Source organism: Pristis pectinata, chromosome 2 (genome assembly GCF_009764475.1).
Source record: "Pristis pectinata isolate sPriPec2 chromosome 2, sPriPec2.1.pri, whole genome shotgun sequence".
NCBI lineage: Eukaryota > Metazoa > Chordata > Chondrichthyes > Rhinopristiformes > Pristidae > Pristis > Pristis pectinata.
The window spans coordinates 2,686,746-2,714,386 of NC_067406.1; the positions used below are offsets into that span (position 1 = coordinate 2,686,746).

The 27,641-nt window shown below is 45.0% G+C and overlaps 1 protein-coding gene across 1 annotated transcript in view; it reads right to left on the reverse strand.

Annotated features, from left to right (window-relative positions):
- Positions 1-2,546: 2,546 nt before the first annotated feature.
- cct7 (chaperonin containing TCP1, subunit 7 (eta)) overlaps positions 2,547-27,641 on the reverse strand; it is a 26,457-nt gene continuing 1,362 nt past the window's right edge. Inside the window, exons 2-12 of the mRNA XM_052037530.1 lie at positions 22,346-22,499; positions 21,480-21,586; positions 21,224-21,349; positions 20,244-20,296; positions 18,486-18,657; positions 16,337-16,501; positions 13,898-14,086; positions 13,011-13,108; positions 6,973-7,105; positions 4,688-4,894; positions 2,547-3,050 (exon numbers count right to left, since the gene is read on the reverse strand). Coding sequence (XP_051893490.1) covers positions 2,826-3,050; positions 4,688-4,894; positions 6,973-7,105; positions 13,011-13,108; positions 13,898-14,086; positions 16,337-16,501; positions 18,486-18,657; positions 20,244-20,296; positions 21,224-21,349; positions 21,480-21,586; positions 22,346-22,499 — 1,629 coding nt within the window. The 3' untranslated portion in view covers positions 2,547-2,825. The remainder of the gene's footprint in view (positions 3,051-4,687; positions 4,895-6,972; positions 7,106-13,010; positions 13,109-13,897; positions 14,087-16,336; positions 16,502-18,485; positions 18,658-20,243; positions 20,297-21,223; positions 21,350-21,479; positions 21,587-22,345; positions 22,500-27,641) is intronic.

Consider the following 27,641-nt stretch of genomic DNA (forward strand, 5'->3'; position numbering starts at 1 on the left):
AAGTAGACCACTATCATCCCAGTATCAAAGAAAAATAAGGTGACTACCACCCAGTGGCTGTAACACCCACCATCATGAAGTGCGTCGAGAGGCTGGTCATGGCTCGCATTAACTCCAGCCTCCCAGACAACCTCAACCCACTGCAATTTGCCTACTGCCATAACAGGTCTACAGCGAATGCCATCTCCCTGGCCCTACACTCAGCTCTGGTACATCTGGATAGTAAAGATACCTATGTCAGACTACCTCGTTATGACCTTGCATCTTATTGTCTGCCTGCACTGCACTTTCTCTGTAACTGTAACACTTTATTCTGCATTCTGTTACTATTTTCCCTTGTACTACCTCAATGCACTGATGTGATGAAATATGTATGGATGGCATGCAGTTTTTTTACTTTTTTTTACATGTGACTATAATTTACAAATTTATTCTGCCTTCAATACTATAATTCCAAGCAAACTGGGACTCAACACCTCCCTTTGCAACTGGATCCTTGGCTTCCTGACCAATAGACCACAATCAGCAAGGATAGGCAACAATACCTCCGGCACGATTATCCTCAACACTGGTGCCCCACAAGGCTGCTTCCTCAGCCCTCTACTCTACTCCCTATACACTCAGGACTGTGTGGCCAGATACTGCTCCAGCTCCATCTCTATGTTTGGAGCTGACACCATCATAGTGAGCCGTATGATGAGTTGGAGTACAGGAAGGAGATAGAGAGCTCAGTGACATGGTGTCATGACAACAACCTTTCCCTCAATGTCAACAAAACAAGAGCTGGTCATTGACTTCAGGAAGGGGGGGCGGTGTACATGCACCTGTCTACATCAACGGTGCTGAGGTCGAGATGGTTGAGAGCTTCAAGCTCCTAGGAGTAAACATCACCAATAGCCTGTCCTGGTCCAACTATATAGCCACCACAGCCAAGAAAGCTCACCAACACCTCTGCTTCCTCACGAGGTTAAAGAAATTCGGCATGTCCCTTTTGACCCATTTTTATAGATGCACCATAGAAAGCATCCTATCTGGATGCATCACGGCTTGGTACGGCAACTGCTCTGGCCTGGACTGCAAGAAACTGCAGAGTTGTGGACACAGCTCAGCGCATCATGGAAACCAGCCTCCCCTGTCTACACTTCTCACTGCCTCGGTAAAGCAGCCGACATAATCACAGACCCCACCCACCCTGGATATTCTCTCTTCTCCCCCCTCCCATCGGGCAGAAGATACAAAAGCCTGAAATCACGTACCACCAGGCTCAAGGACAGCTTCTATCCCACTGTTCTAAGACTATTGAACGGTTCCCCAGTATAAGATGGACTCTTGACCTCACAATCTACCTCATTATGGCCTTGCACCTTATTGTCTGCCTGCACTGCACTTTCTCTGTAACACTTTATTCTGCATTGTTATTGTTTTCCCCTGTACTACCTCAATGCACTGATGTGATGATCTGTACGGATAGCATACAAAACAAAGTTCGCACTGTACCTCAGTACAGGTGACAATATTAAACCAACTTACCTTCTTCACCCAGAGTGGCAAGTACCTGGAATACACTGCCTGGGAGAATGGTGGAGCGGTCACTGGGTGCCCACTGGTCAGTGTAGACATGGTGGGCCGAATGGCCTCGCCTTTACTGCCTGCTCACTCATTTTCATCTGCTCAGTTCTCAGTGTAAACTCCTTAGTACACAGGCAGCATCAGCTTTCTAATATTCATGCTGTCTTCTTCAGTACATCCAATGATGCCTCATCATAGCCTTCCAGCTTCGGTTAGACTAAGAATGAGGTTCCTGGCTTGATGTAATCAGTCAGAGGGACATGGAAACTTCCCTAATCTTGTACAGCAAGGTGGCCCACAGCTCTACAATGGCCTGGAACTGATGGATGTGCACTCTGAGCTGCCACAGAGGCCCTTAACCTACACGACAAGGTGTCAGAGGCATGCAAGTGCACTGGAGTTGAGACCCAACCATAGCTTCTAATATGAAGCTTCACAGTTAGGGCTCTCGCCACAGGCAAGTCTAGCTACAAGCATGAGCGCTGGATAGTCACAGCAATCAGTATCACGTTGAAAAGAATCCAATACAGAATCTTAGGAGAGCACTGGCATTATCTGAGAGTGTGAAACTTGCTCAGGAGCAGTTGAGGTAATTAGAACAGACACATTGAAGGGAGACACAGGAGATTGCAGATGCTGGGATCTGGAGCTAAAAAACGAGCTGCTGGAGGAACTCAAGTGGGTCAGTAAGAGGGAGATGGATAGTTGATGTTTCGGGTTAAGGTCCATCATTTGAACTCTGGACATTGAGTCCTGATGAAGGGTCTCGACCTGAAACGTTGCCTGTCCATTTCCCTCCACAGATGCTGCCCGACCCGCTGAGTTCCTCCAGCAGCTTGTGTTTAGGGGAGACTGGATAAACACAAGGGAGAAGGAACAGAAGATGGTGACGGGAGGGATGAAAAGAGCCAAGCGATACAGTTGGGCTGAAAGCCCGTTACTGTGATCACACTACACAAAAGAGACAAAACCTCAGGCACGTAGTAATTGGAACTTTATTTCTCAGACACGTTTCTGTCAGGAAAAAAAATGATGAAAATAATAAATAGAGCTGAAGGGAGCTGCTTTTCCTCAGGCCTGGAGCTGGAAGTTGTTTGCAGAGTGCCCCCAAGCCCAGGGACATTCACGAGGTGCCTGGTAGAACAACGCCAGCAGCACACAAAAGCTTCACGTGTGGCCACTGCAGGGCTGCTGGCGGTGACTGGGAGCCAACGGGTGCTGGATCTGCCCAAGCAGCAACCACGTGCTGGGCTGACTCAGTGGCCGTGGGGCTTGCCTCTGCCCCGACCCTTGGACATAGCCGAGGCATCTACAGTGGAGCGCGGGTTCTTGATGGTTTCATCGACAGACAGGATCAGGCACGCAGCCTCTGATGCGGCGGTTAGGGCGTTGATACGCACCACAGCCGGCTCCCACACACAGGCCTCAAAATTATCCGCAATGTCCTCGTTGTTGACATCGACGCCATACCACGTTCCTCCCTGTGAGCAGCAGACAGGACAAGAGAATAGGCACCCCTTCATCACATCGTAGACTTTGGGAAGGGACCATGTCCAATCTCACCTTCCTACAGCCCCCTCTCTCCTCGTCCTCCTCCTCCCCCACTTATGGTCCACTCAATCCCTGAAAGTTCATGCACATCCCTGGCCCAGGTTAGAGTTCCCCTAACTTGGGGACCTATTCCTTGGGGAATCAAGAACTAGAAGGCATAGGTTTAAGGTGAGTAGGGAAAGATTTAATAGGAACCCAAGGGGCCACTTTTTTTTTGTACACAAAGGGTGGTATGTATGTGGAACGAGCTGCCAGAGGAAGTGGTTGAGGCAGGTACAATAACAACTTGTAAAAGACAATTGGACAGGTACATGGATTGGAAAGGTTTAGAAGTTTATGGGCCAAAAGCGGGCAAATGGGACTAGCTTCGATGAGGCATCTTGGCCTGCATGGACCGGTTGGGCCAAAGGGCCTGTTTCTGTGCTGTATAACTCTATGACTCTACCCTGACGTTTACTCTATTCTGTGCTGGATACTTTGGTAGTATTGGGCTAAATCCCTGGTACTGACCATCTAAGAATATGCCGTACTTGCCCTCTAGTCAGGTCTACCTTCACTTCCGCAACTGATCTAGACATTCTTCAGATCCCTGAGGAAATGCTGAGGCACAGTGAGGCTCCATTGTGAACGCCATCTTAGAATGATGATACAAGGATGTTGCCAGGACTCAAGGGCCTGAGTTATAGCGAGAGGTTGGGCAGGCTGGGACTTGAAGCGTAGGAGAACGAGGGGTGATCTTATGGACATGTATAAAATCATGAGGAGCATAGATAGGGTGAATGCGCACAGGGGTGGCACTGTAGTGCAGCGGTTAGCATAACACTATTACAGCACCAGTGACCCGGGTTCAATTCTGGCCGCTGTCTGTAAGGAGTTTGTACGTTCTCCCCGTGTCTGCGTGGGTTTCCTCCGGGTGCTCCGGTTTCCTCCCACACTCCAAAGACGTATGGGTTAGGAAGCTGTGGGCGTGCTATGTTGGCGCCGGAAGCGTGGCAACACTTGCAGGCTGCCCCCAGAACACTCTACGCAGAAGATGCATTTCACTGTGTGTTTCGATGTACATGTGACTAATAAAGAAATATTTTATCTTATCTTTTTCCCAGGGTAGGGGAATCAAGAACAAGAGGGCATAAGTTTAAGGTGAGAGGGGAAAGATTTAAAAAGGGTTCTAAGTGGCAACTTCTTTGCACAGAGGGGGGTGGGTTTGTGGAACAGGCTGACAGAAGAAATGGATGCGGCAGGTACAATAACATTTAAGACACTTGGATAGGTACATGGATATGAGCCAAATGCAGGCAAATGGGACTAGCTTAGGTGAGCACCTTGGCTGGCACGGATGAGTTGGGCTGAAGGGCCTGTTTCTGTGATGTATTACTCTATGACTCTCGAAGTGAGAGAGAGGACAACCAAACAAGTTTCAATTAGAACGGGGACACAATCTGCTGATTTGTGACTTGAGAGCTTGCGATAGTTGTTTCCCCTCCCTGTAGTGTATGCAATAACCACATCTGAGGCTCTCCTGTGTGCCCTGTGGGTGTGGGAGGGGTGGTCAGAGACGAATGCTTACCTGAGCGTGTTTGGCACGCAGCTTGTTGAGGATGTTGGTGGCATCAAAACCAGCGTTGTCACACAGCTGCCGTGGGATCACCTCCAGGGCCTTGGCGTACGCCCCGATCAGCAGCTGCGGCTTGCCGGGGATGGTTCGAGAATAGTCCCGCAGGTATTTGGACACTTCCATCTCAATGGCACCTCCCCCGGCAACCACAGAGTCATTCTGCGAAAACGAGACGAAATGATTAACACATCTCACTGTTTCTGCTTCAAGACGGACAAGACCCGCATTAACTGAGTGAGCAAGTCAAAAGAACAACAGAGCCCACCCTTCACTGCGGTCATCCTCACCACTGAATACACCCATGCTTCAAAATACATTCAGAGAAGTACATGCATAGGGAGGATTTGGAGCGACTGTGCCAAATGCAGGCAAATGGATGACTTGGGCTGAAGGGCCTGTTTCCATGCTGTATTACTCTTTGACTTCCTACTAGCTGAATATGGGTTTAAGCCGTCAGAACAAAGTAGCTGGGCTGAAGTGGCATAATGCCACAAGCTTCTCTTTGCAAGATTTATGACTGACCTAACAACTCCACTTTCCTCTCTTAGGTCTTAATTCTCTTTTTCATCCTGCTATAGGAAAGAAACCATTAAACTGGAAAGAGTGCTGAGCAGACTTACGAGGATGTTGCTGGCACTCGAGGGACTGAGTTATGGTTGAGCAGGTTGGGACGTTTTGTAATGGAGCGTAGGAGACTGAGGGATGACCTTATAAAGATGTATAAAATCATGGGGGGATAGGGTGAATGCACTCAGTCTTTTTCCCAGGGTTGGGGAATCAAGAACTAGAGGGCACAGGTTTATGGTGAGGGGAGGAAGATCTGAGGGGCAACCTTTCCACCCAGAAAGTGGTCAGTATATGGAACGAGCTGCCAGAGGAAGTGGTTGAGGCAGGTACATTAACAACATTTCACAGACACATGGACAGAAAAGGTTTAGAGGGATATGGGCCAAACACAGGCAAATGGGACTAGCTTAGATAAGAATCTTGGTCGGCATGGACCAGTTGGGCAAAAGGGCCTGCTTCATGCTGTATGACTCCAAATCGAAAATACCAGAACATCATAAACTGATAGAATTTCCCTCCTAAAAACTAATTTTGTTTCAGAAGTGAGATTAGGTCTTCTAGATTCCTCTCTCAGCAGCTACACTGTCAAACCCTGTGAACAGTTCGGTTGTTGGGCCCTGTGACCCAAACATAGATTTGATGATCAGCAGGAGTACAGCTGACAAAATAGATCTGTTGTTGCAATGAACAAACTGCTCAAGGCAGTGATGATAAAAGATTCAATTTCAACAGTTAAAATAGAACTGGATAAACATGAAAAACTTTTAGAGAAAATGCAGAGGGGTGGGAGGAATTGGATAAATGTACCAAAGATCTGATATCAACAAGATGGGCTGAATGGCTTCCCTCTGAGTGGTATCATTCTATATATACAAGGGCCTTCCAGGAAAGAGGCAGCAAGAGAAATACTTTAGGTGTTTGAAAATGTAACTCTGTGCGGCAATTGTTACCACATTCTCAGGCTGGGCTGCCAAATGTAAATCGAACTGCAGGCAGGTTCTGATTCAATGGGGTGAGAGGAAATTCATAGCCCCTACTCCAGCTGAATAATACCCATTGTGCAGGCACCATACAAGCCCTGATTCAATCACTCATGATACCAGCAGCATCAGCAGCCTCTCTGTCTCATACAGTAATCTGACTACCATGAACATGGAATGCAGATTGGGGGGATGACCTGATAGAGACATACAAAGATCATGAGGGGCACAGGCAGGGTGAAATCACAGTCTTTTTCCTAGGGAGACGGTGCTATAAACAAGAGGACATAGGTTTAAGATCAGAGGTGAGAGAATTAAAAGGGACATCAGGGGCAACTTCTTCACACAAAAGGTGGTGCGTATTTGGAATGAGCTGCCAGAAATAGTGGTTCAGACGGGCACATTAGCAACATTTAAAAGCCATCTAGATAAGTACATGGATAGGAGAGGTTTAGAGGGCTATGGGCCAGATGCAGGCAGATGGGACTAGCTTGTTGAGCAACACTCTCAGCATGGATAAGTTGGGCCGAAGGGCCTGTTTCCATGCTGTATGACTATGTTGCTTCGATTAACAGAAATTGAATCTTTGGGCTGCTCGGACTACTCAGCCCTCTTTCCATTTTCAGTTACAAGACCAATAAATCAGGAAAGCTACATCCTTCCAATTCCACGTTATTTTTAAGCTCTCACCTTGATGGCCCGTCTGACAATCATGATTGCATCATGAAGGGAGCGTTCTGTCTCATCCATGAACTGCTCTGAACCTCCTCGAAGAATGATTGTGCACGTCTTGGCCTTGGGGCACCCAGTGAAGAAATTGTACCTGGGGTGCAGGTAAAAGAGGTTACACGTTTCCGTTATAGATCCCCAAAACAAGCAACAGTTTACACCACAGAGAAGCTATGGCAGCTGTGGAAGAGAAAAGGAAGAAGAAAACGAACAGGCAGATAGTGGAGAGGACCCCAAGGGCTGTTCCCCTCGATAACAGGTTTTCCACTTTGGAAGCTGTTGAGGGGGATGACCTGCAGGGATCAAGCAGCAGTAGCCAGGTCTCTGGCACAGGGACTGGTCCTGCTGCTCAGAAGGGAAGGGAGGAGAAGAGGAAGGAAGTAGTGATAGGGGACTCGATAGTCAGGGAAACAGATAGGAGGTTCTGTGGCAGTGAGCATGAATCCCGGATGGTATGTTGCCTCCCAGGTGCCAGGGTCCGGGATGTTTCTGATCGGGTCCACAGGATTCTCGAGCAGGAGGGAGAACAGCCAGAAGTTGTGGTTCATGTTGGAGTTTATAGAGTGCCTCCGAGATGCATTCTTGGAGCAGCTGGTACGAGAGCCGACCAGGGAGAGGGCTATTCTGGATTTAGTGCTGTGTAATGAGCAGGATTTGATAAGAGAACTCGAAGTAAAGAAGCCATTGGGAGGCAGTGACCATAACATGATAAGTTTTTATCTGCAATTGGAGAGGGAAAAGGGCAAATCAGAAGGGTCAATTTTACAGTTGAACAAAGGAGACTATGGAGCCATGAGGGAGGAGCTGGCTAAAGTTGACTGGGCGGGCATCCTAGCAGAATTGTCAATGGAACAGCAATGGCAGGTATTCTTGGGAATAATGCACAAGGTGCAGGATCAGTTTGTTCCCCAGAGGAGGAAAGACTCAAAGAGGGGAAAGGGGCCACCGTGGCTGACAAAGGAAGTCAGAGATAGCATTGTGTTGAAAAGGACGAAGTATGGCAGAGCCAAGCTGAGTGGGAAGATAGAAGATTGGGAAATTTTTGTGCAGCAGAACTTAACTAAAAAGGTAATTCGGGAAGAAAAAATGAGGTACGAAGGCAAGCTAGCCAGGAATATTAAGGAGGATAGCAAAAGCTTTTTTAGGTATGTGAAGCGAAAGAAGTTAGTTAGGAACAATGTTAGGCCCTTGAAGACCGAATCGGGTGAAATTATTACAGGAAACAGTCGAATTTAGTAAGTACTTTGGATCTGTCTTCACGAGGGAAGACGTAAGAAATCTCCCAGAGGTAAGGATGGACAAAAGGCAGAGGGTGACAGAGGAACTGAAGTGGATTGACATTAGGAAAGAAATGGTGATGGGTAGACTAATGGGGCTGAAGACTGACAAATCCCCAGGTCCAGATGGGTCTGCATCCCAGGGTACTAAAGGAGGTGGCTCTAGAAATTGTGGATGCATTAGTGATCATTTTCCGATGTTCCTTAGATTCGGGGTCAGTTCCTGAGGATTGGAGAATGGCTAATGTTATCCCACTTTTTAAGAAAGGAGGGAGGGGGAAAACGGGGAACTATCGTCCAGTTAGCCTAACATCTGTGGTGGGCAAGATGCTAGAGTCCATTATTAAGGATGAAATAGCGGCATATTTGGATAGCAATGATAGGATTGGGTCGAGTCAACATGGATTTACCAAGGGCAAATCATGCTTGACTAATCTACTGGAGTTTTTTTGAGGATGTAACCAGGAAAATAGACGAGGGAGATTCAGTGGATGTTGTATACCTCGACTTTCAGAAGGCATTTGATAAAGTGCCGCACAGGAGATTGGTGGGTAAAATTAGGGCTCATGGAATTGGGGGGCGGGTATTAACATGGATAGAAAACTGGTTGGCAGATAGGAAACAAAGGGTAGGGGTGAGTGGATGTTTCTCAGAATGGCAGGCCGTGACTAGTGGGGTGCCACAGGGCTCGGTGCTGGGAGCGCAGCTGTTTACGATCTATGTTGATGATTTAGATGAAGGCATTGTGAATAACATTAGCAAGTTTGCTGATGATACAAAGTTGGGTGGCAGTGCGACGTGTAGAGGAAGTTAGGAGAATTCAAGGTGATTTGGATAGGTTGGGTAAGTGAGCAGATACTTGGCAGGTGAAGTTTAATGTGGATAAGTGTGAGGTTCTCCACTTTGGGAGCAGGAACAGGAAGGCGGATTATTATCTGAATGGTGTGGAGTTAGGTAAGGGGGAAATACAAAGGGATCTAGGAGTCCTTGTTCGTCAGTCACTGAAAGTGAATGAGCAAGTGCAGCAGGCAGTGATGAAGGCTAATGGAATGTTGGCCTGTATTACAAGGGGAATTGAGTACAAAAGCAAAGAGATTCTTTTGCATTTGTACAGGGCCCTGGTGAGACCATTCCTGGAGTACTGTGTACAGTTTTGGTCTCCAGGGTTAAGGAAGGATATCCTGGCTATAGAGGGCGTGCAGTGTAGGTTTACGAGGTTAATTCGGGGATGTCGGGACTGTCTTATGCTGAGAGGTTGGAGAGACTGGGATTGTACACGCTGGAATTGAGAAGATTGAGAGGGAATCTGATTGAAATATACAGGATTATTAAGGGATTGGACAAGATAGAGACAGGAAATATGTTCCAGATGTTGGGGAAGTCCAGGACCAGGGGGCATGATTTAAGGGCTAGGCCATTTAGGACAGAGGGGAGGAAACACTTTTTCTCCCAGAGGGTTGTGAATTTGTGGAATGCACTGCCTCAGAGGGCAGTGGAGGCCAATTCTCTGGGCACTTTCAAGAAGGAGCTAGATAGGTTTCTTATAGATAGGGGAATCAAGGGATATGGGGACAAGGCAGGAACAGGATATTGATTGTTGAGGATCAGCCATGATCTCAAAATGGCGGTGCAGACTCGAAGGGCCGAATGGTCTACTTCTGCTCCTATTGTCTATTGTACCAACGACATAGGTAGGAAGAGAGATGAGGTCCTGAAAAGTGAGTTTAGGGAGCTAGGCAGAAGGCTGAAGAACAGGACCTCAGGGGTAGCGATCTCGGGATCGCTGCCAGTGCCACACGATAGCGAAGGTAGGAATAGGAGGAGATGGCAGATGAATGCGTGGCTGAGGAGTTGGTGCAGGAGGGAAGGTTTTAGATTTTTGGATCATTGGGATCTCTTCAGGGGAAGGTGGGACCTGTACGGAGAGGACGGGTTACACCTGAACCTGAGGGGGGCCAATATCCTTGCAGGCAGGTTTGCTAGGGTGTTTGCGAGGGTTTAAACTAGTTTGTGAGGGGGACGGGAACCAGAGGGGTAGGTCAGAAGAAGGGGATGGGGAAAAGTCAGATCTAACAGGCAGAGAGGCTTTGAGGGAAAAGCAAGAGTACAGGCTATAAAAGTAGAAAGGTGGATGGGCTAAAGTGCATTTACTTAAATGCAAGTATTAGGAATAAGGGTGATGAACTGAGAGCTTGGATAAATACATGGGACTATGATATTGTGGCTCTTGCAGAGACTTGGCTGGCACCAGGGCAGGAATGGATATTGAATATTCCAGGTTTTCAGTGCTTTAAAAGGGATAGGGAGGGGAGGAGAAGAGGAGGAGGGGTGGCGTTACTGGTCAGGGATACTATTACAGCTGCAGAAAGGGTGGATAATGTAGCAGGATCCTCTCTAGAGTCAGTATGGGTGGAAGTCAGGAACAAGAAAGGAGCAGTTACTCTACTGGGGGTATTCTACAGGCCCCCCAGTAGCAGCAGGGATACTGAGGAGCAGATTGGGAGGCAGATTTTGGAACGGTGCAAGAACAGCAGGTTTGTTATCATGGGAGACTTCAACTTCCCAAATATTGATTGGCACCTGCTTAGTGCCAAAGGTGTAGACGGGGCGGAGTTTTTTTTAGGTGTGTACAGGACAGATTCCTGTCACAGTATGTTGACAGGCCGACTAGAGGGAATGCCATACTAGATCTAGTTTTAGGTAATGAACTGGGTCAGGTGACAGATCTCTCGGTGGGTGAGCAGTTGGGGGACAGTGACCACTGCTCCATAACCTTTAGCATTGTCATGGACAAGGATAGGAGCAAAGAGGATGGGAAGATATTTAACTGGGGAAAGGCGAATTATGAGGCTATAAGGCTAGAACTTGGGAGTGTAAATTGGGATGACGTTTTTGAAGGGAAATGTACTATGGAGAGGTGATCGCTGTTCAGGGATCTCTTGCAGGATGTTAGGGATAAATTTGTCCCAGTGAGGCAGAGAAAGAATAGCAGGGTGAAGGAACCATGGGTGACAAGAGAGGTGGAACACAGGTGGATAGGGTAGTTCTTATGGGATGTTAGCTTTCATAAGTCGTGGGATTGAGTTTAAGAGCCGCGAGGTAATGATGCAGCTCTACAAAACTGGTTAGACCACACTTGGGGTACTGTGTCCAGTTCTGGTCGCCTCATTATAGGAAGGATGTGGAAGCGTTGGAAAGGGTGTGGAGGAGATTTACCAGGATGCTGCCTGGATTGGAGAGTGTGGATTATGAGGAGAGACTTAAGGGCTTTACTCATTGGAGAGAAGGAGGATGAGAGGAGATATGATAGAGGTGTACAAAATATTAAGAGGAATAGATAGACTGGACAGCCAGCGCCTCTTTCCCAGGGCACCAATGTTCAATACAGGAGGGCGTGGCTTTCAGGTAATGGGTGGGAAGTTCAAGGGAGATATCAGAGAGAGGTTTTTCACCCAGAGAGTGGTTGATACATGGAATGCACTGCCTGGGGTGGTGGTGGAGGCTGATACGTTGGTCAAGTTCAAGAGATTGTTAGGTAAGCACATGGAGGAATTTAAAATAGGGGGATATGTGGGAGGAAGGGGTTAGTCTTCGGCGTGGTTTAAAGGTCGGCATAACATGGTGGGCCGAAGGGCCTGTATTGTGCTGTATTGTTCTATGGTTCTATGATGTACATAGGGTAGATGGTACGAAATCTTTACCCAAAACAGAGGTGTCTAAAATCACAGGGCAAAGGTTTAAGGTAAAAGAGGTAGGAGGTTCAGAGGGAACCCAAGCAAGAAATTTTTCACCCAGAAGGTTTTGGAATCTGCAATGCACTGCCCAAGGGGGTGGTGGAGGCAGATACTCTTATAACATGTAGTGAAGCACTTAAACTGCCAAGGCGTAGTAGGCGAAGGACAAAGTGCTGGAAAATAAGATTAACACAGATGGGTACTTGAGGGCCCATGTCCTTGCCGATCAAAGGGCCTGTTTCTGTGCTGTATGGCTCTTTTTTGTTCATCTGTACCAGTTGGCCACATTTAGCATTCGTTCTACAAAACAGTTTCTCTCTCAGCTTTTTCAAGATTACACCTCATTTACCTTTCCACCCTATCTAAGGGACATGGGTGTTGTTTTGTCCAATTGTATGTGCTGCCTAAGTCATTCTGGCCACCTCTGCTAATTCCAATGTCCACTCTGATTTAACTAGTTTCTGAATCCAGGTCCTTTGTACAAACCAGAAGCAGCAGTGGTGCCAACGCTGAGGTCCAAATCAACTCATTCAGCATTAGTACCACCAGCACTGAAGCCTTGTGAGTCGGAAATAAGTTACATCCACTATATGCAATTATACTGCCAGTGTGTGGCCTAGGTCAATTATATTTTTTTGGTCCATACACTAACACCAGTCTGGAACTGCTGTCATGTGATAAAATGGACTCTTGGCCTCACAATCTACCTCATTATGACCTTGCACCTTATTGTCTGCCTGCACTGCATTTTCTCTATAACTATAACACTTTATTCTGCATTCTGTTATTGTTTTCCCTTGTACTAACTCAATGCACTGTGTAATGATTGACCTGTATGAAAAAGTTGTCTTGCATACCGTTCAATGTACCTCGGTACAAGTGACAATAACAAACCAATTCCAATAAATTCATGGTGAGATTCCAGGAATGAACCAACAAGTAGATGCTGGGTTACAAACCATGCAGATGGAAACCAAGTCTTGGTTACCTTTCACTTCCAACCTGGACCTCCTCAAACTGCTCACACTGTCCCAGCACATCATCTGTCATGGCATTAACGCTGGTCTGAATGGAACCACCACAGGCCTACAGGAAGGACAAAAAACACAAACACGTTTGCGGAGACTCAACACATGCACCCATTCCATTAACATCAAGCAGTACTGTCGTGTCTCTTGGATCCTGACTATTCTAAATACATCCTGCCACGATGGCTGCGCAGTCAAATGGTCAACCAATTTCCGTGACAAGCCCTGCAGGTGAACAAGGGGTTGGTTCTGAACTGGAATACAGCAAGGGTTAACCTCTCAATAAGAAACATGGAAAAAAAGTAAGAGAACCACATTAACACTTCTCTCCTACATAACTCAAACCCAACAACTGCTCACCTTTTAACGAGAATAAAGCAGACTGAACCAACATAACGGTTTCATTAACTCCAGACAAGATCACAAGACAATTTTATTAGCAATAAAAAAAGAAAATGTTGGAGGTGCTTGGGTCAGGCAGCATCTGAAACTTTCACCAGACACTTTCCCACTTTTTTTTTAAAGTTCTGAAGGAAGATCACTGACCTGAAATGTTAACACTCCGCAGATGCTGCCTGACCCACTACTCTCTACATTTTCTGTTTTATTTTCAGATCTCCAGAGTCTGCAGCTTTTTATTAACAATTTCACGGGTATGAGCAACCACTTATTGCAGCAGGCCTTATACTGTGATCTAATGTCAGTCGCACAACTCATTAGTGAGACCTGTGACAGAAGCAGATCCCACTCCCAGATCTACCAACAGCCAAGTTGCATGTAGTACACACTCCCGACAGCACATTTCCATTCAAGCATTTTACCAATTAAACTCTGCAAAATCACTGACCATCATGGTCCGCTTGAGATCCTCCTCTGGGACCCTGCCAGCACAGAACAGGTCCCTATCTGCAAAATATTGGGTCGCCACATCTCCTATGGGAAGTTTGGACAGCACAACCTTAGCTCCGGACTGGTATATCTTCTCAAGCTTGTCATAAAGAATATTCCACTCAGCATCAACAATGGCCTGATAGTCCTAGAAACAGTAAGAAACCAGAGTAATTAATAGTAAGATCAAGTAAAGAGTGGAACTAGGTTGTATGGTGCAGCGTGGTGCGGCAATACATTAGTACAATTGTCATTTATTTCCATGCACAAGGGTTCAGAAATTGTCAGCAGGTATGCACAAGGAAGCAGAGGCACAGTTTCAGGTTAACTCTACTTCTCTCTCCATAGTTGCTGCCTGTTTTATCGGTTATCTCCTGCATTTTCGGTTTTTATTTCAGATTCACACTACTTCAGATCCAAGGCAAGCCTCCTGAATTTGGACCCAGCTGCAATGGTTTCACACACTGGCTGTTAGAGCACAGGAGCACCACAGGAGGCCACTGCTATCAAACTCAGAAAGAGTGAGAGTAAAGCCTGTGCAGACTTGACGTAAAACACTTCTTCTCACCCCACACATGCTGTGGGCTTCATAGGGCACTCCTGGGGTAGCAGGGAATTAATTCATTAAACAGTAAAAGCCTGGTTACAATCTAAAACCAGATGTTCAGAATAAACAACAGAAGTCCAAATCTAAGCCAGCCAGTATCCTGCCATTTCTAAACTTGTCTTGCAAAGACAAATCAGATGAACGTAGCAACCCAGCTGGCTGAGACAAGCAATATCAAAATCAGCCGACCACTGCCCCTGTCGATTCTCCTGAACCCATACACTTCGTACAAAGTGAAGGTGACATATGAGTACTTTATAAAAGGTCCAATGCATAGGAATTAACACATAGCAAAACAGACTTTTTAAAATTTCTCAGGGTCTGACTGTCGCTGGTGTTTCCAGCATTAGTTATCCATTTCTAATTGCTACTGAGAAGACAACAGCAAGCTGCTTTCTTGAAGTGCGCTAATCCATTTTGAGTTCCAGTTTATAGAAGCTACAACAGCGAAGGACTGGTGAGACATTTCAGGATGGTGAGCTATGTGGAGGGGAACTAGGTGTTCCCTTGCATCTGCTGCCATTGTCCTTCTTGGTGGTAGAGACTGCGGGTTTGGGAAGTGCTGAAGTAGCCTAGAGTGGAACATTGCAGTGCATCCCTAAACATTCACTGAAGCATTGTGAGCTGGTCGTGGAAGGAGTGAACGTTTAGGGTTGTGGATGGGCTCCAATCGATTGGGCTGCTTTGCCCTGGACGGTGCTGAGCTTCTTGGAACTGCATTCATCCAGGCCAAAGAATATTCAAACACACTCATATGTTGTTGATGGAGGCAGGGGAGTCAGCAAGGCTTTGGGGTGTCAGGAAGTGAGTCATTAGTTGCAGGATACAGAGCCTCTGACCTGCTCTTGCAGCCACTGTATCCATGTGCCTGGTCTAGTTGAGTTTCTAGTTAGTGGTGATTACAGGGGACATAGCAAAAGTCACTGAACGTCAAGGGTAGGTGATTAGACCATTGCTAGTTGGAAATGGTCATTGTCTGACCCTTCCGTGCTGTTTTACCTGAATGCTCTCCAGGTCTCTCATCTGAGGAGTGGTAAATGGAACTGAACATTTTGCAATCATCAGTGAACCCTCCCGCTGTTGAACCTGTGATGGAAGGAAGGTCACTGATGATCAGGTGAAGATGCATGGGCCTCAGACACTGACCTGAAGAATTCCTGGAGCTGTGATGATTAACCTCCAACAACCACAACCATCTTCCTTTGTGTGGGGTATGAGCTCAACTGTTGGATTTTTTACCCTTTGATGCCCACTGATTTCTGTTTCTGCACGCTCCTGCATCACACTCAGTCCATGGTCACCTTGATGTCAAGGAGTCTAAACATTGGTTAATCCATACTTGGTGGCCCCATTACAGGAAGGATGTGGAGATTTTGGAAAGGATCCTGGTAGAACCCAAAGTAAACATCAAGCAGGATATTGATGAGTAAATGCCACTTGACAGCACATCTTCCACCAGGCTGCCAATGACTGGGAGTAGACTGATTAGCTGGATTAGATTTATCCTACTCCTTGTGAACAGGACATACATTATCCAGCAGATGCCAGGACAGTAAAACTTAATGGAACATGATATTAAGAAATAGCTGAGAGCACTAGACACAGTAAAGGCCATGGAACCAGACAACATCTTGGTATTAACAATTCTCAATATTGCACCCAGTACTATTTTTGCGCAACAGTGTGCAGGGTATTCAGTGAGCAGAAGCTGATAACCAGACTAACACTCCCTCCACTTTCTGCACAAACACAGAACAGAATTAAAATTGATCTGCCCTCCACAGCACTGACCTCAACATTGTCCACCCGGATCTCTGCATTATCCTTCTCAGCTTTGAGCTCCAATTCCACATTCAGCAGTGCAATCCTCGGCTTGTTGTATTTCTTGGGTTGCATTTCAAATCCAGCGTAAGAGAATGTTTTCTTGAAGGCGACACCAGCTATCAATTGAGATTCCTATGAGCAGGACCAAAGATGAGAGAATTTCACTAAAGCTGGTAATTTCAAAAGAAAAGCCTTACGATTGGACAGGAGAGACAGTTAACATGTGGTCCAGCATTGTTTATATATAGGGAGAAGGTTTTCCACTGTTAACATGTGCAAGACCATCAGCAGCAAGACATTAGCAAGACCACATTTGGAGTACTGAGTACAGTTCTGGTCACCCTGCTCGAGGAAGGATGTCATTAGACTAGAAAGGTTACAGAAAAGATTTATGAGGATGTTACTGGGACTGGAGGGCTTGAATCATACGGGGAGGCTACTGTTTTCCTTGGAGCGTAGAAGGCTAAGGGGTGACCTTACAGAGGTTTATAAACTCATCAGGGGCATAGATAATGGTGAATGGTCACAGCCTTTTCCTCAGAGTAGGGGAGTCCAAAACTAATGACATAGGGTTAAAGTGAGAGGGGGAAGATTTAAAAGGCATCTGAGGTGCAAGTTTTTTTTATTACACAGAGGTTAATGGGTATATGGAACATGCTGCCGGAAGTTGTAGCGGTGGGTACAATTACAATATTTAAAATACTTTTTAAACAGGCACATGGATAGAAAAGGTTTAGCAGGACATGGGCTAAATGCAGGTAAATAGGACTAGCTCAGTTTGGCAACTTGGTCAGCATGGACAAATTGGACCCAAGGGCCCGTTTCCATGCTGGATGGCTCTACGACTCTATGACAACTGGGCCACCCACCATCTTAACTAATGGATTTCAACTCAAATAAATAGTCAAGGATCAATCTGACAATTAGACAGAAGTTACAGAATGTTGAATTGTCTAGTTGCTGAGCCTGCAGTACATTATGGGTCTGCAAGGGCAGAGTGCTGATAACTCTGCTAGCATTCCACAGATCCTTGCAGTACAGCTCCTCCCCAGTTAGGAATGCCTGACTTGTGCACAGCCCATACATACGAATGACCGTTTGAGAGACCAGCGGGATGGATATGTTGGCTGCCATAGAACTGCAGGCAACTTCCACCATGGGGGAGCTTGGTTCACAGCAATATCATTGCATCTTGCAGAGAAATCTGAATGGCAGCGTTAAATGCCCTGGTTTAACTACAAATTGTCATTGGTTGGTCTATGTTTTTGTCTAAATATATTGCGGGCATCCACATTTCTGGGTTACAAACAGTTCTCAGGAATAGAACCTTGTCATAACCTGGGTAGGACCCATATGTAGAAATTCCCAGGACTAAATAAAGCTGCAGTAGATACACGTGATCTCTATCTCCAAAGAATCAAGTCAGCAAGTAAAGGTTATAGTAAACATCATTGTTACAACCACATGGATTAGAAGAAGCATAAGAAGAGAAGAGCCAGCAGGTCTTCGGCAAAGTAACAGAGAATTCAAAAAGTTAGAAGAGCTGAGACTTTCAAATCACATCTGATTATGCATCACACATCAATAGCACAACTGAAGATCATGAGGTTAATGGCAGTGGGAGTAGAGTATGAAACTGAGTAGGACAAAACACTGAAGTAGTGATGAATATTTTTCAGACCTGAGAAAGGTAAACAGCTGACTGTCAGGGGTCATTATCAGAACTAACAGATATTACACAACACAACTTCAGTTTACAAATGACATATTCTTAAAAATGTAATAAATAGCAAAGACAACACAGGAAACTTCAGGAAGACAGGAGAGGTGAAATGGGCATGGCTGTTGGCTTTCAACATGAAGAAATATATTTTGGAATGAAAAATTTAAACAAAACAGGTTCACATGTTGGTGTGTCAAGTTGATAAAAGCTTCTTGGTTTAATAGAGGAATAAAATACAAAAGCACTAGGTTATGTTAAGCCTATAAAACCAGAAGAACCTTTTAAAAAAAACATTAAGCTATAATGGAGAGCTGTGTAAAATTCCCTTTAGTATTTTTTCTTAGCCTCATTAATATTTTAATGACTAGAAATAGCTGCTGATAGAATACTGACTTCCAAACCACCTCCTTGAACTTTTTTTATTCCAATCATTTTCAGTGGGAGAAGGTCATCCAACATCATAACGGCATCCACCACCATTTTGGAGAAGAAACCTTTCTGCAAAGCAATCAGTTTGGAGCTGAGGGCAGTAGCAGCACATTTCTCAAAAAGCTCTCGTTGATGCCTGCATGGGCAGGAGAGAAGAAACAAAATGTTAAAAGGACCAAAATAAAAACTAAAGTCACAAGTTCATTCTCTATCTGCATCTGACCTGTTAAAAGAATTTCACAGCTACCCACTTGACCAACGGTCTATCCCTATCCATCACCATAAGCATTAACTGCCTTCACCGCCATAACACTGTAGAACAATGTGAAAATTGCAACACTTTGTAGAAATTTTTGACACAGGAGGGCATTTAGTTCATTGTGCCTGTGGTGGTAGATAAAAAAGTTATCCAGCATAATCCTACTTCTAACACCCAGTTTATAAGATTTCTTTATTAGTCACATGTACATCGAAACACACAGTGAAATTCATCTTTTGCATAGAGTGCTCTGGGGGCAGCCCACAAGTGTTGCCACGCTTCTGGCGCCAACACAGCATGCCCACAACTTCCTAACCTGTACATCTTTGGAATATGGGAGGAAACCAGAGCACCCAGAAGAAACCCACGCATACACAGAAAGAATGTACAAACTCCTTACAGACAGTGGCCAGAATTGAACCTGGGTCGCTGGCACTGTAAAGTGTTACGCTAACCGCTACACTACCGTACCCTGCAGGTTACATTTAAGAATGTTTTCAACGTGATCAGTATTTCTGGCTTTACTACCTTTTAGGGCAATATGTTCCAGACTTCCACCGTCTGGCTAAAAAAAAAAATTTCATTTCCTCTCGAATCCTTGCTCCAATTATTCTAAATCATCAGCCCTAGGCTTTTGACCCCTCTGGTAAGGGAAAATAGATCCTAAGAATTTACTTGGTCTAAGTCCCTCATAATTTTCTACACTTTAACTAAATATCTCCTCATAATCTCCTGTTCCAAAATACAGCCGATTCTTTTCTCATAACTATTTTCCAACCCTGGCAACACAGAATTACACAGGCTGCACAGCACAGAAACATACCACAATGCCCAACCAATCCATGCCAGGGTTTCTGCAACTCTCAAGCCTCTTCCAATCGTTACTCAACTAGATCCATTCCCTTCTCTCTCACGTCCAGCTAAATGCATCGCCACTATTCCCCTCATCCACTCCCTGTGGGGGCAAATTCCATACTCTCACCACTCTTTTCATTACGAATTCCCTGTTGCATTTCCGGTGACTATTTCACATTGATGATTTAAAAACATCAAGGCAAGGATGAGATTGCATTCCTTTACTCACAGCATTGTTAAGCTTTGCCACAGGGAGTTGCTGAGAGACCAAGATCAAGTTTAAGGGAATCAGTGGTGCCATGGAGAGAGATCAGGCCAGCAGGATTAGTGATAGCTTGCTCCAGCAAAGAGTCAGCCTAGACATGGATGTTTTACATGCTGAAGTGCATTGTCAATGTAACTTTTAATATTATTTTTTGATTATCAAATATTGGTTCAAATAATTACAGACTGGTGACTGTGGGTAATGTCTTCTCTCAGTTACCCTATGGCAAACTATAACACTATTACCAAGCTCACTTGACTTCTGATGTAAATACTGTGAATATACACGGAAAATACCTGTACATTGTTACCACAGATGTACACACTGAGACAATCACACTTACTCCTTGTTGTCCTTTTTCACAGTTACAGCAATGGATTTAATTTTTTCCACAGCCTGTTCCAGGAAACAAAAAAATAAAATCATTTACATAGTTAAAGATAACAAAAACACTAATTAGACAGTAGGAAAACCTCAAAGTTTATAACATCAAACTGCTTTGCTGTGTGTAGAGCACTTCACAGTCATAGTAGTTTAAACTGGAACTTAGAAGGCAGCCAACCTACACACAACAAGCTGCCACAAGCAGCAATGTGATAGTGACCAGATAATCTGTTTAGTGATGTTGATGAGAGGCACTAATACTGGCCCACTGCACAGAAGAGAGCTTCCGTATCTTTCAGTCATGAACCTTAGAGGAAATATCTGTGATTGTGAATCTGATATAACATCGGGGAATCTCTCCAGTGTTAATCCCATTTATTTAGCACCTTTAAAGTAGTAAAATACCTCAAACTATGTCACAGGAGCAAAAACAATAAAGATCAACACCAAAGCAAGAAGAACACAGAAGAGGGATTGTGAAAAGTTTGGTCCAAGGTAGATTTCAAGCAGATTTGTGAAGGAAAGTTAAATGGAAAGGGAGGGAGTTCTACAGTGCAAGCCTTAGACAAATGCAAGCCAATGCATTTTGAAAGGTCAAATACAAGGGGAATATGTAAATAGAAAAAATCCTTAGGAGCATGGATGTACAGAGGGCTCTGGTCAGACATATGAACAGGCAGGCACTAGAGGATATGGATCATGTGCAAGCACATGGGATTAGTTTAGATTAGCACCATGGTCTGCATAAACACGGCAGGCCAAAGAGCTGTGCTGTAATAAGAGGCGAGCCAGTCAGGGGATGCACTTTCCAGGAAACTGCAGTAATGCAAGATTGGAGAAATGCCAACTTTCTAAATGCATTTTCAGGAAAGCAATGAGCCGTGAATCTCTCTGTTAAATCTTAGCCATCCATTGTAAGGTAATCAAGGAGGCCATTACCAGCTGGGTGGCTGTACGAAAGGATCGGATAATAATCTGGGGGTGAAGCCCCTCTTCCACGTATGATTTGATCTGTCTTAGGAATTCTGCAGCCAAGAGAGTAACTGATGTGGTCCCATCGCCCACCTGGAAACATAAGAACAGTCAACTTACTAACTTTATATGATTTCTAATCTATAACTATCAAGCACTCAAGTGGCTGTGAGAGCACGATTTGTGATCCCAACCAAGAGTGGGGAAAAGCAATTTGTTTTACCTCAGCATCTTGTGATTTTGCGATGTCTACAAGGGTTTTTGCAGCTGGGTGAACAACATCAAGCAGCTTCAAGATGGTGGCCCCATCATTTGAAATGGTAGCTTTCCCTTTTAACAAAAATTATGCACAGTTAAACTTGGGATAGTGCAAGAAACTGTAAACCCCCAAAATGGGAAAATATATGTACGCAACAGTAATGCACAGAAACCCTGCCAATTATGCAATATACATCAGCTGAAATGCCAAGTTGGTCCTACATGGACTGGCTGGGCAGGACACCAAACAGAACTGACATCAACACTCTGCACTGGGCCATTTTGATTTATATTTAGGGGTCAGCTGCACTGTAGTCTGGATGTTATTTGGGAACAGTACCATCTTTGGGTAGTGTTGAATGAACAGTTTGCAATAACAGGTGACCCTTGCGTTCAGAAATCATTATGAATTTATTCAAAAAAAAGTAAATAAATCAACACAAACTTATTTTTTTTAACAACTTGCATTTCTTGAAGCACGCACAGATGACACGGCTTTGCATTGCGGAAAAATCGGGATACGGACCGTTTTCTAGGAACACAGCCCCCTACCCCAACGTAGCAAGGGTTCGCCTGTACTCAACAAGCATAATGAATAAAACCCAAGTTAGTACAGCATAATAGGCAATGGTTATTTGAAACCACTGCATGGACCATGCACTGCTTGGCACAGTGTAATGTGTTCAATGGCCCTAAACATAATGAAATAAAACTAATCAGTTAAGTTCCTTGAACTGAAGCAATCTGGAGCAGCTCCTCAGCAATTTTTGAGCAAAACTAAACAGATTTGTGAAGATAGAAATGTCAGGACAAATTGCCCAGTGCCTTTACCTCTGTCATCCACAATCAGTTTGTCCATCCCACGTGGTCCCAGCGTGGTTCGAATGGCCTCAGCAATAACCTGACAGGCATTAATGTTACTGACCAGCTGTGGAATCCCTTGGGAAGTGTCTGTCCCCTCCTTCAGGAGGATAACTGGTGCGGACTGGGAAAGAAATGGAAGATTATATTGAATCAACTACTACATTTAAGCGGCATTTAGACAGATATTTAAATAGTCAAGGCACAGAATACAGTCCTAGTGCGGGAAAAAGGGATTAGTGTAGTTGAGCAAAATGGTTGACACAGACATAGTGGGCTGAAGGACTGTTTCTCTGCTACGATTCCATTAATTGTTGGTTATCAGTCTTAATGAGTCACTTTTTAAAAACTAAAATCTGGAGTACAAATTATCACCAACATTGAGAAGACAAAGTTGGTTCTTTAAAACTGGTATCAACTAAGTATCACAAGAAGAAGCTATCACTGTGCCTTTATTGTTTATTTACTGACAGAGCTCATTTTTCCACCTGGATCTTTTAAATCTTTCTTTAGAATATCTGACCCACTATTTTGAAGACTACTACAGCTGATTGTTTTCACCATCTACTGCATAAAATAATTCTGCCCCCCACACCCCCCCCCCCACCAAAAAAAGAACAACCTTTATTCCTGTGATAATTTTAAATTTAGTTCCTCTGATTAGGTGACCTGGTGATGGATAGTTCAAAATAGAAAGCCACACGGGAATCCATTCAGCCCAAAGTACCTGCGCTGACCTTTAGTTCTATACCCTTTTCTTCCTGTGATCCTGCCATACAAGTATTTATCAAATTCTCTTTTGAGAGTTACTTTGAACTTACTACTGTGCTCTTTCAAGCATATTCCAACTCACAGTTTAATGCCATTTCTAGTTCTTCTGCCAATAACTCAGGTTTCTAATCCTTCTACTCTCACAATAGTTTATTCTCACCATACTCAATACATTTCATGATTTTAAAATTTCTCCCAAAACATCTTCCCCAGTTCCTCATCATTGGTACCATTCCAGATAATAGCTTCTGCACTTTGTCCAGTATTTTTGCATGCTGTCAAAAATGCAGCACCAAGAATTTAAAATAACATTCTGCACAACATGGACAAGACCTAAACTTAAGGTTTATCTCGATTTAACTAGTCTTCAATGTGGTTGAAACTGGTGTTCAAGGCGGCAGCTCACCGCCACCTTCCCGAGAACAATGGGCTTGAAATTTGCAATGCTTTTCTTGCCAGTAGGGTATGAATTCTAAAAAAATGAGAAAAAGGACTACTTTCCTCTACACCTAGCACCCTACCATGTTATGTGCATTTCCTTACTTTGCTTACCCTCTCCAAATGTGATACCTCAGACTTGAGAATGAATCCCATTTGCCACTGTGCTGCCTATCTAACATCACTCCTTTGCTAGCTTGTATTTTTCTTTCTCACTGTCAAAAGACTGCCAAGTTACAGGGCCGCAGATTCCAGCTGAGGGGGTAAAACCGATTTTCCCCACTAATGCAGCACATCATTCTGTACTGCAATGGACTGTAGGGATAGTCTAAGGTGACAGCTTCAAGTGTTCCTTAATCAGTAACCTCTGAATCAGAAAATTGTGCTGCCAACAAACCAAAGAAAATGAATTGCTCAAGACAAACTTTTCTAGATTGTTCAAATTTACAAAGGTTTGCTTTAGTTGCTAATACGACCGGATCCTTGACTTCCTGACAAACAGACCACAATCAGTGAGGATAGGCAGCAACACCTCTGCCATGATTATTCTCAACACTGGTGCCCCACAAGGCTGCGTCCTCAGCCCCCTACTCTACTCCCTATACACGGACAACTGTGTAGCCAGATTCTGCCCTAATTCTATCTACAAGTTTGCAGATGACACCACCGTAATGGGCCATATCTCAAAATAACAATGAATCAGAGTACAGGAAGGAGATAGAGAAGCTAGGGCATAGATGAGGTGGATGGTAGCAGTCTTTCCCAGGGTAGTGGAGGCAAAACTAGGGGACAAAGGTTTCGGGTGAGAGGCAAAAGATTTAAAAGGGACCTGAGGGGCAAGTTTTTCCACGCAGAGGGTGGTGAGTATATGGAACGAGCTGCCAGAGGAAGTAGTTGAGGCAGGTACAATAGTATTATTTAGGAAGCACTTAGATAAGTAAATGCAGGGATGAGGTTTAGAGGGATATGGGCCGAATGCAGGAAATTGGGACGAGCTGGGTGGGCACTGTGGTCGGTATGGACTGGTTGGGCCGAAGGGCCTACATCCATGCTGGTATTGCTCTATGACTCTAGTGACATGGTGTCATGACAATAACCTTTCCCGCAATGTAGCAAAACAAAAGAGCTGGTCATTGACTTCAGGAAGGGGGGCAGTGCACACACTCCTGTTTACATCAACAGTGCTCAGGTTGAGAGGGATGAGAATTTGACGTTCCTAGGAGTGAACATCACCAAGAGCCTTCCTGGTCCAACCACGTAGATGCCACGACCAAGAAAGTTCACCAGCACCTCTACTTCTTCAGGAGGCTAAAGAAATTCAGCATGTCCCCTTTGACCCTCACCAATTTTATCAAGGCACCATAGAAAGCATCCTATCTGGATGCATCATGGCTTGGTATGGCAACTGTTCTGCCTGGGACCACAAGAAACTGCAGAGAGTTGTGGACACAGCTCAGCACATCACAGAAACCAGCCTCCCCTCCGTGGACTGTTTACAATTCTCAATGCCTCGGTAACGTGGCCAACATAATCAAAGACCCCACCCACCTGGACATTCTCTCTTCTCCCCTCTCCCATCGGGCAGAAGATACAAAAGCCTGAAAGCACGTACCACCAGGCTCAAGGACAGCTTCTATCCCGCTGTTAGAAGACTCTTGAATGGTCCCCTAGTACGATAAGGATGGACTCTTGACCTCACAATCTACCTCGTTATGGCCTTGCACCTTATTGTCTGCCTGCACTGCACTTTCTCTGTAACTATAACACTTTATCCTGCATTCTGTTATTGATTTCCCTTGTACTACCTCAATGCACTGTTATGAAATGATCTGATGGGATGCAAAACAAAGATTTTCACTGCACCTCGGTACCTGTGACAATAATAAACCAATTCCAATGGGAAGGATGTGATGGCCATTGAAAGGGTGCAGAGATTTACCAGCGATGAGGGACTTTAGCAACAAGGTTAGATTGGGTTCTTCTCCTCAGAGTGAAATGGTGGAAGGGAGATTTGATGGAGGTGCACAATATCATAACACAACTGATGGCAAAGGACAAGGGGTAGGGGTGGAGGCACACAAGGTTTAGGGCAAAGGGCATGAGAGAATGTTAGGGAAAACTTTTATATGTAGCAAGTAGCAATGAGCTGGAACTCCCTGCCACAAGGTTGTGGAAGCAGAGATAACTTTACAGTGAAAGGTCCTGACTTGAAACCTTAACTATGTTACACTTTCCACAGGCACTGAATGACCTGCTGAGCATTTCCAGCACTTCCTGTTTTTATTTCAATATACAGCTACTTGCTTTTCCTGTATTTGTAATTGCAGGCAAATTCTCCTGAATATCGTGAATAATATTTATATTAAAAATAGATTATGAAAATTACAAAAACAGATTATGTGGTCATTTTCTCACTGATGTCTAGGGAAGCATTCAGGTTGGTTGCCACACTTCTGACAAGGCTACTTCATTAATCAGCAAAATAGTGCAGACGCTGGAATTTTGAGACAAAACAGAATACTCCGGTACACTCGGGTCAGGCAGCATCCACAAGGAGACAGTGGAAGAGTTTTAACCTGAAATATAAACTCTTGTGTTTCTTCCACAGCTGCTCCCCAACAGAACGCTCCAGGATATTCTGCTCTATTTTGTTGGCTGGTAGGTACTTTCGAACAACCCAAGGCTGTCAGAGGCAGTGTAGGAAGGACCACCATTGTCATGATCCAGAGACTTGAGCATGAGAATCCAGGGGGTGGAAGGGGGAAGAAGACAACAACATGATGTACTACAGCCCGTCCAGCGGTGGTTTAGATTACTCAATGATTCCATATCAGATTAGCTTAGACGGGCATCTTGGTTGGCATAGATGAGTTGGGCCTAAGGGCCTGTTTCCGTGCTGTACAACTCTAGTGTATTGATAGGACAGTGCATCCCTGGAATAGTTTTGGTTTATTATTGTTGTCACATGTATTGGTATTGGTTTATTATTGTCACTTGTACCGAGGTACAGTGAAACCCTTGTCTGGCATACTGATCGTACAGGTCAATTCATTACACAGTGCAGTTACATTGAGTAAGTACAGAGTGCATTGATGCAGTACAGGTAAAAACAGTAACAGTACAGGGTAAAGTGTCACAGCTACAGAGAAAGTGCAGTGCAATAAGGTGCAAGGCAACAACAAGGTAGATCGTGAGGTCAGAGTCCATCTGATCGTATAAGGTACTGAGGTACAGTGAAACGCTTTGTTTCATAGGCAATCCAGACAGATCATTTCAGCACATCAGTAATATTGAGTTTAGTAGAAAGAAACAGAATGCAGAATGAAGTGTTGCAATTACAAAGAAAGTGCGATGCAGGCAGACAAATACAGTGCAAGGACCACGACGAGGTAGATTGCGAGATCAAGAGTTCATCTTTTAGTGTATGAGAGGTCTGTTCAAGAGAAACAAAGGACTGGAGGTGCTAGAATCTAGATGAGAAACACCATGATGCTGGAGGAACTCAGCAGGCCAGGCAGCATCTGTGGAGAAAAGCAAGCGGTCAACGTTTTGGGTCAGAACCCTTCTTCAGGATGCTGTTCAGAGTCCTGAAGAAGGGCCCTGACCTGAACCTTGACCGCCTGCTTTTCTCCACGGATGCTGCCTGCCTGCTGAGTTCCTCCAGCATCACAGTCTGTTCAAGAGTCCGATAACAGTGGGATAGAAGCTGTCCTTGAGTTTGGTGGTTCGTGCTCTCAGGCTTTTGCCTGATTGGTGGGGGGGGGGGGGGGGGGGGGGGCGCGGGGGTGAGACCAAGGTGGGAGAGGTGGGCCGAAGGGACTGTATTATGCTGTATTGTTCTGTGGTTTTAGGTCCTTGATTATGCGGGCTGCTTTCCTGAGGCAGTGGGAAGTGCAGATGGAATAAATGAGGGGAGGCTGGTTTGCGTGATGGACTGGGCTGCGTTCACAGCTCCCTGCAATTTCTTGCGGTCCTGGGCAGAGCAGTTGCCGTGTCAAGCCGCTGCAGTGAGGCAGTGCTGGGGAGAAGGGGGAATTGACGCCAGAACTCGGCACCA